Below are 12462 nucleotides of genomic sequence, written 5' to 3'. Positions count from 1 at the left end.
TTAAAAATCAACTCTGGTCTGTGAAAATGCTTTGAAAAGGGAAGTCAAACCCACTACTTGAAGTGCATCTAATGCACATGTAAAGCATTGGATCATATTTTAATGAATGAGATTATTGTAAGATTGACAAGTTGTTTTTTTTGACTGTGTTCTATTGTTTGTGTAACTTTGAAGGGGGAAAATGTAGGGGATGTGAAGCCCAGAAGCCTGTATAATTAGTTGCTTAACACTTCGAATGTTAAATTAATGAATTAAGCTACTAAAAAAAAAAATCACAGTGTGGGCAGAGGAAAAGATAGGAGCATATTCTAGGAACATGGGTTATTTTAATTATGGTAGCATGAATTATTTTGTCTATGAAGCTAACTGCCAAATTTTGAAATGGAATTCAGTCAGACTTTGGCTACTTATATATAGCTTTATGGATTTCGTTACTGGTTTTCTGGTGATTTCCCTCTACAAGTTGAACGGTCTTCAGAATTTTCAAATTGTATTCACTGAGTGCCAAGACCGATGGGGGGAGGTTTATAGTTCTGTAATTTGTTTTCATCAATAAATATTGGAATTAATTTGGGTGGACGTAAGGATAAATTGATTGCTGTTTCCCTTTCAAAGCTGGAATCCCAGAATGCATTCCAGCCTCCACCTGTTAAGAGACTTGTGACACCAACGGTAAACCGTCAACCGATGCGTTATACGCGGTATTCTGAACCATCACCGACTTCAACTACTCAGTCCAGCAAAATTTGCCAGAGAGAAGACACAAAGTTCCAAGTGAGTACATTTTTGAGTCTTTATGTGCCTGTTTTTTTTTTCCAGTCTTGGAATGTTTCTCAAACCAATTGTTATCCTATCTTTGCAAAAAGTACTGATAGTATGTTTGAGGCGAGCTTTAAGGCAGTGGGAACCATTGTGAAATAGATTGAGCTTTTATGGATTTAATTCTGTTTTTGGAACACTCAGTGTCCTGTGGTTGTTTTCACGATGTCATGATGTGCTATTGAGTCATCCTGTTCTCAGTGAAAGAATATTAAAAGACAGAAATGTTTTCCTTTTATATTCTCATGTATCCAAAGCTGTCACTGATGAAACATGCTCGTGTTGTGTGTAAACTATTCCAGGTGAGCTATGTGCTCCAAGTGAGAGTTCTGACAATGTGCTGAGTTATCGGTTTTGATTGCTTTGGAGTAGATGGAGTCTGATAAATTTTCCATAAAATTAAATGGGCATCTCTTTCTGCGAAAACATCTGTGTTTCCAGTATCAGTCTGAGTGTACAAATGACCACGTGTTAAGTGTATGGGCTTTTTAGGCTGGAAATCAAAGTGGACAGTAATACTGGTTGCTTATTGCTTTTAACTCTTTCAATCTCTGTACTGTTTAGCCAGCACAATCTCCATTTGGTAAAGTTCTAAAATGAATGTAGCAGCAACTGCTTAGTTTTTAGGGGGGTAGAGTTTTTTTTTTTTCTTGTTTGTTGATAAATGATAGAAAACAGAAAAGTATGTCCCTTTTACGGGGCTGGTAAACACAAGTTTTGATGAAAACTCTCCCCCCCACACACACAATTTTTGTCATTTTGTTTAAAGTAATTACTTTCTTTGTTAGAGGATTTGACAATTTGATTTAGTGTTCTATCAGTTTGTCCTCAATGCTGAGTGAAGCAGTGATGCTTACTTTAGCCCCAAAATTTAACTGAACTGTACCCACAATGCTGAATTAGGGAACAACGTTAAGTAGGTGAGGTGTATTCAGTGCTATAAAATTAAAAATAAATAAATAAAATAAAAACCACAAAAAAACACATTAAGTGGTTGTTGGTACTTTGTGTATTCTGTACATATTCAGCTAAGTCTTGGACTAAACTTAACTTGCAGGGGATGAGAGAGAAGACTTTGCCTGCAGAACAGCGAGCAGAACCATCTGAAAGGTATGACATCTATTAATTTAAAACTTACTTGAAGGAAGAAAGAAATCTCCTTTTTCAGTACGGTCTGCACCTGAAAGGTGGTGACAGTTCTCAGTAAAAGGAATGGGAAATCCAATGAAAATTTTGTATTTTGAGGCAGCTGCAAAGTCTGGATTGTGTTTGAAGATCAATATAACTTTGAGAAAATTGTTGTTTTTATGAAAGGAAGGAAGATGAGCAAGAATAAAAGTACTGATACACCACTTTTTATCCCAAGTTTATCTTCTGAGTAGGATATGAAGATGGGAAACAAGGCACGTTATAATGCTGTATCCACAGAAAGGATCTTTGCTATTGGAGGCCTAATTTTTTCCTTCTACAGGAAATATGGCTCATTTTGTAGTTTGACTAAATCTGTAGCGTTACAAATTTTGCTTTGACAGATATTTCATGGTTTATAACTCAGTTTACTTATAACAAAATAATTTGTCCCTCCTAATGTTCCCTAGGGGAAAAGCTATTACTTTTAGCTATTTAATTGCTTGCAGTTTGAAAGCTCTGTCCTAATGGGATGATTCTTTCTGAAGCATTCTTTAGAAGGTGAAGTAGGGGAAGTGAGTTACAGTTCAGGAGGATGTTTATTGATGTGTTTTTTTCTTTATTTTTTAAGCAAAAACATGGAGGAAGATTTATGATTTATTATTCTTTTTTTTAATACTCCTTTCATGATGAAGTTAATTGTCTGCTTTGAGTTCACATGAAGACCATGTGTTCTTTAGAATCATTTGAGGCCAAATGCTAACTCATCTCTAAAATAAAAAAAATCCAGCAGAATTAATTGAATTTCTTCTTGAGGAGACTGCTTTGTGTTATACTGCTTTCTTGGTTTAGGTCAAATGAGTTATCCTCCAGATAATATTGATGGCTTTTCCTTCTGGGCAAATGGTGTTTTGGGTAATAATGCTTGAGTTAAGGGACTTTGCACTCGGTTTTTAGGGGGTTGCTCTTTTCAAAGAACAGTAGCAGGGAATTTTGTTGACTCTATGCTCATCTGCCAAGCAATTCTTAGGTGACCATGGGCATTCTTTGGCTTGCAGAAAGAACTCAACACTTTGTTTTGGCATCTAAAAGTTGGACTTCACAACAACCACCTTTTTAGGGGTGGAAGCGACTGGCTTTAAGGTTCTGGTACAGGTGCAATCAGGTGCTGGGTTTTAATTATGTTTTTTTTCAAACTGTTCTAAATTGTCTCTGTTAGAACTCCTTTCTACTTCTCCATTTAGGAAGGAGATACAGCAAACTCATACTGCTTTTGATTTCGTTCACAAAGTTTATTGCAGTGCCCTACCTTTTGTTTGTAGAGTAGGTAGTGGTGGTAGTGTTTTTTGTGATGCTGGTCTCTGTTGGGTGCCATGTTCTGGAGCAGGAGCACCACACTGATCTGCTGGCAAGAGTCCCTTTGGACAGTTGAGTTGGAATACTCAGTAAATCTCTGGCCCACCAATGCTATATATCTATGTGTGTGTGTGTGTGTGTATATATTTTAAACCTGAGTCCAATTGTAGATTAGACTTGCTTGAAGGCTGACAACTGTCTTTGCCCCCTTGAAGCTCACAGGTGTTAACAGAAAGAGGAATATGGGCTGTTATGGGCAAGCGATAGTTGTCTGAATGAAGATCTATTTTGATGTAAGACTTTTTTCAGAATTCTAATGGATTGACAGTTCGGATTAGAGAAAAGTCTGAGCATATGCCTTAGGGATCTGTCTTCCTCTATGCAGTTACAGTGCTAAGCAGGCTGTTGTCAAGTATTTGACAAGTTTAGACCAGTTCTCCTCCTCAGTATTGTGGGAGTTTGACCTGGTGTCTTCCAGTGCGATCTAATGCACTTTTGTACTGACTGACTGATTGGCTGCAAGATAAGCTTTGATGTCACAGTTTTTCCAGGCATACTTCATTTTCTTGCCATAGTACTTTTGTTAGAGTTATTCCCTATTTCACTTCTGGTTTGGGTTATTTTTTCCCCATTTGCTCTTGGATTAGGATATCTTTCTGGTTTTGAGCTAGGCTTTTTTAAGTACCAGAAAAATGCCTTTGTATGCCTTACAAAAGGGATCTGTATTCATGTCTGAAAAGACTTCTGGAATGTTGGCATACCCAAACACCTCTGCTGTTCCTGCTGATGGCCACATGAAAGCCAGAGCTGCTTCTGAAGCTTAGGCCATATTACCTTGCCACACAAGTCTGAGGCGTCCCTATTCTATCAGAGCTGTTGGCAGTGTTTCCCATGTGTATGTGTGCATATGTGCACTCTTTCTGTATTTTTGTGAGCTGTTCTTTTACATCCCTGCAAAAGATACATGTGCATCGCAGAATCAGAGAACCAGTCCTATTTAAAGGAAGCACTGGAAAATAACAATCTAAATCAGCTCTTCTATTTCAGGTCTTCTGGCTTAGTCATTGTTCCCATGTGACCGGTGCACTTATGTATGTCCTTTTCATTGCTGCTGTTAATAAAGTTTTTCCTGTTTAGAACATCAAGTATTTACCAGCGTTTAGCAACTTGTGAGACAGCTTTAGTTTTTTTCTGATCAGCAGGTTTCAATTCTAGGACTAATAACAGCTCTAATATCTTGAAAAAAAAATTTGGCTGGTAATTTTTTTTTCCCTTGTTTCCCCCAACTTCTGTACTGTCGTGTGCTAGCAATGTGACCAGCTACAAATTCAGTACTGCTGCGTCCAATGGTCTGTCTTCAGGAGTGAGTAGCGGAGGCGGCAAAATGAGAAGGGAAAGAGGAATACACTATTTATCAAGGGCTGTACAAGAACAGGTAAGTGACTCTTAAATTAATTGCTGTCACTGAGCTTACTGAAGTAACTAGCTAAGTGTGTCAGTTTTATTGCATCATAGTAAATTATAACAATACCGCTTTATTTTTGCATTGTTTTTGTTTTCTTGTGGGTTTCAGAGCAGGCTCCAATTGATTTCCTGTGTTTGAATACCTGAACTTTGCTTATGTAATTTTGAAATTTTTAATTCTGTTACCTTGGAGATTCTTCAAACTATAACATTTCTCGTTAGCAGTTGAATGAATGAGTCCTAAGAAGAGAAGTAATGTTTTGGTGAAGGTTTGTATAGTTTTTCTACAGGAATGATACTTGAAACGAGTGCCAAGTATAAAAAGAAAAAAAAAGCTTAATTTTTGGTTTCATATTTAAGTCATACAGAAAGATACAGGCCAAGAGTGTGAAAAAGAGTAGTAGAAGAGAGCATTCTGCATGTCTGCTAACGATGACTCAGTTTTTGATACTCACCAAACTCATTGTGAGAGAGTTTTTTTCTCATTTTAATAGGAAAAATCTATTCCATAAAACTATGACCATGAATATTCAGATTATTTTTTCTTTTATTGGATGTTATATAAGCTGCCTGTAAGTTAATTTAAGTATTTACGTTAACATTAAGTATTTAATTAATATTAAGTTAATATTAAGTATTTAAGTTAATTTAAGTTTCAAATCATTAAATGGGACTTCCGGATGATGCAATATAAAGAAATCGTAAACACTGTTGTTTATTCCTGTAACGCAAATAAAATAATGGTCCAAATATCAAAAGTTCCATAAACTTTTCAAATCAAAACTGTGAAACAGATGTAAGCTACAGGATGCACTGAATATCAGTAGTACCAACTTACATCCCTGCCTAGTCATTTCTAAGTAGATCATGATAGTACTGTACAAATTTTGGTCAGATTTTCTATGCCATTTAAAACATAACTCATCCAATCTTAGTAATCAAATAAAGTAAGTGGCAGGGATGAAAATTGAAGTTGTTAAGAGGCTCTCTTCTGATTTTTATATTTGCATCCTGATACATGGTATAGACTGTATTTACCAGAACACAATCTTCAGTACTGTTAGTCTGACTTTCTTTGGTGCTTTTTGTGTTTAGTTTGGTTGTTGAACCTACCTGCTTCTTTAAACATTACCTTTTTCCACGTTCACTGCTGTAGTGACTTTGGAAACTTTGGCAGCTATCCTGCCTAATTTTGCAAGAGGAACACTTTCTCACTTGTCTTGAGAGTGTACTCTTAATTGAAGCCATGCGAGGGTAGTTAGAAAGGATAATGCTTCTCTAGAGCTTTGATGACTGAAGTATAGAAAAGAAAGAAAAAAAATGTGATCTGTGCGTCTCTGTTCTGCACAGGTTTTGAGTTAACTTTCAGTGTTCTTGCTGTACAGTTGTTGAATAGAGTATAATGTGGAAGCAGGCCTGCCATAAATTAAAATGACGTGGTAGACAGAGGTGGGGAGATCGGGATTTCTTCTGGAAACTTGCTTTCTCTTAATTTGTATGGATTTTTGTTCTATTTAATTTTGTTAATAAATTGGGTGCGATGGGGTGAGAAAGTAGTATGTCTTGTATAAGAAAAATTAAAATTTGCAACTTTAGGAAGTGGAGGAACCAGTGCTACCGAAAATACCCCTACCCATCAGTGCTGCATCGCTGCCTCAGTTCAATTCTAGTTTCGTTGGTAGTAGCGCTGTCTCAGCGTCACCGAGCGCTGTTTCAACAGCAGCAATGAGCACGGCAACTCCAGCAGCTGCGACGGGCATGGCAAATCCATCAGAGGTGGAGGGCATGACAGATCCATCAGAGGTGGAGGGCATGACAGATCCATCGGAGGTGGAGGACTTGACAGATCTATCAGAGGAGGAGGTGGAGGACATGATATATACAACGGCGACATCGGGCATAACGTGTTCAACAGTGCCCTCAGGCTTGACATATCCAATAATGGCGGCGGGCATGCCATATCTGCTGATGACAAAGGACAAGGCAAAGTCAACAGTGGCAACGACAAGCGTGGCAAATTCAACGGAGGCGGCAGGCATGGCAGATGCAGCAGCGACGGTGGCTGACAAGGTAAATCTTTATGCTATAAATAATGTTTACAATGAGTATACTGCTTTATTGCGAGTTGACTTTTTCTGTGGTGCTCATGAAACTAACAAATATTAGTTTCTACGCAGCTGAATGAATTGGGGTTGTATGCCAGTTTGGGGAAAAAGGCATAAATGTTTTGATTCTGCTTCTCTCAGTCTTAGAGCCTGCCAACTCCCATTTAACGTGATTGTATAACTGCTTCAAATGCTGTGGAAGTCTGGGGGGGAAGGGGGGTGTGAACTTCATGCCAAGTTATTTATAGTGGTTTTGGCAGGGGTAGAGTTAATTTTCTTCGTAGTAGATGATGCTAGATGATGCTGTGTTGCAGATTTGTGAGCAAAACAGTGTTGGTAAGGCACTGGTGTTTTAGCTGTTGCTGAGCAGTGCTTACACAGTGACAAGTCCTTTTCTGTGTCTCACGCTGCCCTGCCAGCGAGGAGGTCGGGGATGCACAAGAGGCTGGGAGGGCACTCAGCCAGGACAGCGGAGCCCAGAGGACCGAAGAGATATTCCACACCATTTAGCATCGTGCTCAGCAATAAATGCTGGGGGAAAGAAGGGGAAGGAGTGGGGAGTATGTACAGGGTTATGGCATTTGTCTTTCCAGGTAGCCATTACATGCGATGAGTCATTAATGCTACCTCAAATTTAACAACTTTACTTCTTTACTTCCAGTTCTTTTCCCTGTTCCATTTGGAGGGAGTGAGCGAGTGGCTGTGTGGTGCTTAGTTGCCTGCAATGGTTAAACCACAACTTTATTTAAGTTATTAAATTAGAGGTAACGTGGTCATATAAGCCTCACATAGAATGAGCCTAGGGTGCAATAATTGGCATATTATTGCAATAAAATAAACATTAATCTGTTCCAGAGTACTTGAAATATTTTTTGTATGGTTTGAAGTAGATAGCTGCTTTAACATGTTGAGGTGTTTGCTGAAGTTCTTGGAGTATCATTGGGCTGAGTTTGCCGTTCTTCAGCTTCCTGGCTTGCTTTTCCGTGCATTTAGACCTAAGTAGCATCTCCAGCTTTTCCTCTCAGTTTCTGGAATTTGGTTTTGAAGATATTGTCCTATACCCACTTGGAAACTTCCCTGTGTTTTATTATTACTTTTATCTGCAAAATAACTCAAACATCAGGTTTTTCGACGTCACTGCGGGACTTCTGTTGGGTAGTGAATTCAGGTAGTTGTTGCTCTTAAATATAAACCTTTAATTCTTTTGAAAATACAGATACAACCAACAAGTACTGTTAGCAGTCCTGAGTTCGCGTTTTCATCTCCAGTTGTGAAATCTACTGAGGCAGAAGTGCTACCTACGTCTTCTGTAAGTAAAATAATAAAGGAGCTTGACTTTTTTTCTTAGGCATTTAGTAGGCTGTTGCAGAACACTAAAGCAGAATCTGCCTTGATGGAGAAAAGTATGTAGGCTTCTGGCTTATAATTTGTCATTCAGCATGCATGCTACAAATGTGAAGAGCAGCTTTCAGATTTGGTTTTGTGTGTGCATTCGATTGAAGTTCCTGTGGCTTGAGAATCTGAAAAACCTCTCTTGTTCATAGCAGATTGGGTTTACATTTAGTGTTCCCGTTGTAAAATCGGCAGAACTTTCTGGACCCAGTGGTACTCCAGTGACGCCCTTTCTTACCCTAGGTAACTGAAACTTTAGCACTTCAGATCTGAAGTGCTGATTTTCCTTTTTTTCTTTATTAAATCTTCAATCTGTCCTGTCTGCGCTTGCTAGCAATTCCAGGCAGTGTTGGACTTCTGCAGTATTTTTCCAGTGACAGATCTGCTTTTATAATTTTTTTTTTGTTTTGTTGCTTTTTGTTTTGCTTGTAATCATAAAGCATTGCAAAGTAAGTAGAATGTGTGAAGATTCTTATGTGAGAAGCATGAAAGCTGGAAATTCTTGTTTCTAACAAAAGTGAGTATAATCTGCTCTAACTAGGTCACATTGTGAAAGCTGGTTTTGTTTTCTTTTGTTTCAAAAGACACCACCACCTCAACCAACATCAACACACAGAAAGAGGAGGTCAAAGATTTTGCTGGTGGTCCCTTCACCACTGCCCACGTCTTAAAGGAAGGAAGCGTCTTAGACGTTCTAAAAAATCCTGGAGAGATAATGAACTCCTTTTAAAAAGATGCTGCAAAAAATACGCTAGCATTTTTTATTAAAAAAAAAACCAACACACGACTTATGGTTAATAGAGTATCTGCTATAAATATGAATGTAGGAGAGCATTACATTAAGCGCTGCGTTTGTTAGGGTGCATCTGCCCCCTTCTATTCTAAGTGGTGTTTGTTGCTGGAAGTAAAACTGCAAGATGAAAAGCAGATGGGTTGCATCTCCTTTACGTGTTAGGATGTAATTGTAAATGAGGTACTAAGAGAATTAGCCAGATAATCGGTGTTTCATTTTAAGTAAATACAATTTGTGGAATTGAAAAGGAAATGTTTGTAAAACTCAACACTCCTGTCCCACCTTCAGCCCAGGTGAAGAAAGAATAGGAAAGAGCTTCAGTTCTAAATACATGGCGAAAGCTGCGAATCTTTGGGCCTTAGCTTACAATGGCTCCTGTGGATTAAAATTTAAACTGCAAACAGAAGTGGAGTGTTTTACGTTAAAAACCCTTTTCTGAATTTTGTTTTTAAGCAATTGCAATTGTTTTCAACAGTTTCATAAAGTGTGTCTGTGGAAAAGATATCTTTTAAGAAAAAGGGCTTTATTGAATTTGATCTTTTCCCAAAAGTCTTCTTCTAACTTACATACTTGTGAAGAAGGCAGCACATTTCTCTACTGGAAAGAGCTAAGTGAGAGAAAATACATTGTGCATTTTGTTTAAGGAAAGACCTCTGAGTGAAGTGACATTCACTTTCTTTATCGGTTTAAAAGAAGCAGAATCTAAATCCACATTGTTCAAAGACTTCATTTTTGACTAAAAAAAACCCAACAAACAAACCACAAAACAACTATGTTCAAGGTAGATTTACAAGCAACTTGAGCTGCTGTTTAAGATGCATTTCCTTTAGTCTTTCTGTATTAGTAGCTTGTCTTTTCTGTTAAAATTGCCACCTTTTAAATAAGGAGTTGTCCTGTGTCTGATGCATTTTGAAAAAGATTATAGAAAATTAGACAGTTGTTCAATTGTCTTGAGTTTTTATTATTTAATTAATATTCAGCATCTGTGGGAAAATACCGTTTGGATTGCTGCTCCGAGGACAAACTTCTGTACAGTTACTGGAGTAGATTTGAGTCATCTGCTACGGAAGGAGGAGCTTTAGAAATTTGATTCGATTGGGCATCGCGTCTTAATCAAATTGTATTATTTCCATTCCACGTTGGACTGTCAGATTTCAGTCAGCTACTGTCTGTTTGTACTTGTATCGACCAGTGAAAATGTTGATTTAAAGCTTGCTTGGAAACAGAGTTAAATGAAGCTTTAACGAAATGTTCTGTTGTGACCCAGTGCAGCAGATGAAATTTCATCCGTTTAGATAAGATTTCTGGGGACTTCCTGTTGCGCTCGGTCTGAATGTCTAGTTGTAACCATTGGCACCTGAGTTGAAATTTTTGCCCTCTAGTAAAGTCACTTAGTCACATGTAGTGAGGTGCTGCGCTAACAGGAAGACTTTTTTTTCTTGCTTCCTAGACTTTGGATTGTTGAAAACACGCTCTTCTACGTCTGCACAACCTACAACAAGCACAGTGGTTTATACTAGGCCTGCAATAACAACTTTTTCTGCAGGTAAAGAGACTTCTAAGCAAGCATCGTACTGGCAATCTGATACATGTGACCCTTTTCTGCAAAACAAAGACATAAAGGACAAATGTGTAACTTGTCAAGCTACTAAAGCCTCAACAGTTGAGAGTATGAAACAGACAGTAAGTTCAAGTCAATGCGACACCTCAAAGCCAGCAGCGCCCCCAGCAGGGATGCTGGGCTTTGGAGACAAATTCAAAACAGTACCTGGAACGTGGGATTGCGATACATGTCTTGTCCAAAACAAACCGGAAGCTACAAAATGTATAGCATGTGAGACACCAAAACCTGGAACGGGAGTAATGCCTGCTCTGACATGACCAGTGGTCACAGACAGCTCGGTGACAGTGACATCCTCCTCGAGCAGCACTGACACAACAGCCACTCTGGGCTTTGGAGACAAATTTAAGAAGGCGAAAGGCTCTTGGGACTGTGGAATATGCCTTGTACCAAATAAGACGGAAGATAACAAATGTGTAGCCTGTCAGTCTGAGAAACCAGGTATGGTCCTTTTTTTCCTGTTGTTTCCATCCTAGCCTCTGTGAATCTTGTACAGAATAAAAGTACGTTGCATATATGGAATATTTTAAGCAACACGATTCCCAGGTACGGTTGATGGGTTAGCGGCTGTCTGCAGGATTGGTTTACAGGCACTTCAGAGGTCTCAGCCCAGGTTCCAGCCTGTCGCATAAATTGAACTGATTGTGAAATGTATTAGTACGGAGCTGGATCAATGCAGATACCCCCGGCTTTGCAGCTGGTGAGGGAAGATGGCTGAAGTGAGTGACTTAATTTAAAAACAACATAGTGATTTTTCACTGGCGAAAATGAGAACTCCATAGAAAGAGTTAAAAATGACTGCGTTTTTCTCTTTCAAAAAATAAGTAAAAAAAATTACAGAATGTGTCCAAAATGCCTCTACTCACCGTTTGTATGTAATTGAGGGGAGATGTGAAGCCAGATTTCAAGACAGTGTAGTCTTAACTAGTCTTAAGCTAAAGCAGAGAGATGCCTATGAAGGTCAGTGGTAGGCTTCAAGAAAGCGAGTGACCCGCTGGGTAACTTCTTCAGGGCAGTACTGGGTTGTTTCCCATTGTGTGTGACCGTAATTGATTTTGAGCGTGGTTGTATTGTTTTTAAAATACGATTCTAATTCTAACTTTGACTCTAAATGTCATTTAACATGCCATTACATCGAAAAACACCTGTGCAAATATATCGTGGAAGAAACAAATTAAGATGGACTAGACCGGGCTTTTGTAATCATCCTGTGCGGTAAGACTGAAATTTCATGAGGTAAGATAATGGATTTCAGACAGAGTTGATTGTCTTGGACTTCCAACCTCTGAGCGGTCAGTCGGCATCTTTGTCTGAGGCTCTTGCCATTGCAAGGAGGAATTTTGGAAATGAGGGGTTTACTGTGACCATGGTGCAGTGAATTGCACGGTTACGTTGCACTTGTCAAGAGGAAGAGCGATGCAAGTAATACTAGGATAAAAGTTTTCTGCGTGTGCTGTGGAAGGGAAGAGCCATTCTTGTCTTTCCGGTTTTGAATTAGAAGCGTTATCTTCTGCTTCTCTCTTAAAAGGCACCTTTTTTTTAAAAGGCACCTGTCAGGCCTCTTTATGGAGGTTACACTGTCGTCAACAGCAGCAGAAGCTTGTGTGCTGAACAGAGTTGTGTGTTGTTTGGAAGCTTTGAGTTCCACTCTGGTTTTTTTGTTTGTTTGTTTGTTTCTTTGTGGGTTTTTGGTGGCTTTTATTTTTTTCAGGGGCGGGGGGGGGGAGTTGCGGAGTAGTTTTGAACATTTCTGTGGGATTTGACAAATCAAATTTAAAAGTTAA

The 12462-nt window shown here is 38.7% G+C and overlaps 1 protein-coding gene and 1 pseudogene across 2 annotated transcripts; both read left to right on the top strand.

The window, feature by feature from the left end:
• The first annotated feature begins 254 nt into the window (after nucleotides 1-254).
• On the top strand, nucleotides 255-12379 carry LOC308188776 (uncharacterized protein). Its single transcript, XM_080578179.1, has 6 exons — nucleotides 255-774; nucleotides 1877-1929; nucleotides 4612-4738; nucleotides 6364-6837; nucleotides 8089-8181; nucleotides 10508-12379. Exons 1-6 carry the CDS (start codon nucleotides 688-690, stop codon nucleotides 10520-10522), a joined length of 849 nt encoding a protein of 282 aa, XP_080434305.1. The 5' UTR covers nucleotides 255-687; the 3' UTR covers nucleotides 10523-12379.
• On the top strand, nucleotides 10525-12379 carry LOC308189468 (nuclear pore complex protein Nup153-like; annotated as a pseudogene). Its single transcript has one exon. The product of its transcript is annotated as a nuclear pore complex protein Nup153-like (transcript).
• Nucleotides 12380-12462: the final 83 nt, after the last annotated feature.

The sequence above is a fragment of the Anser brachyrhynchus genome (assembly GCF_964034855.1).
Source record: "Anser brachyrhynchus genome assembly, chromosome: 2".
NCBI lineage: Eukaryota > Metazoa > Chordata > Aves > Anseriformes > Anatidae > Anser > Anser brachyrhynchus.
The sequence above is the reverse complement of the archived record's forward strand: the minus strand, read 5'-3'. Positions and strand labels throughout refer to the sequence as shown.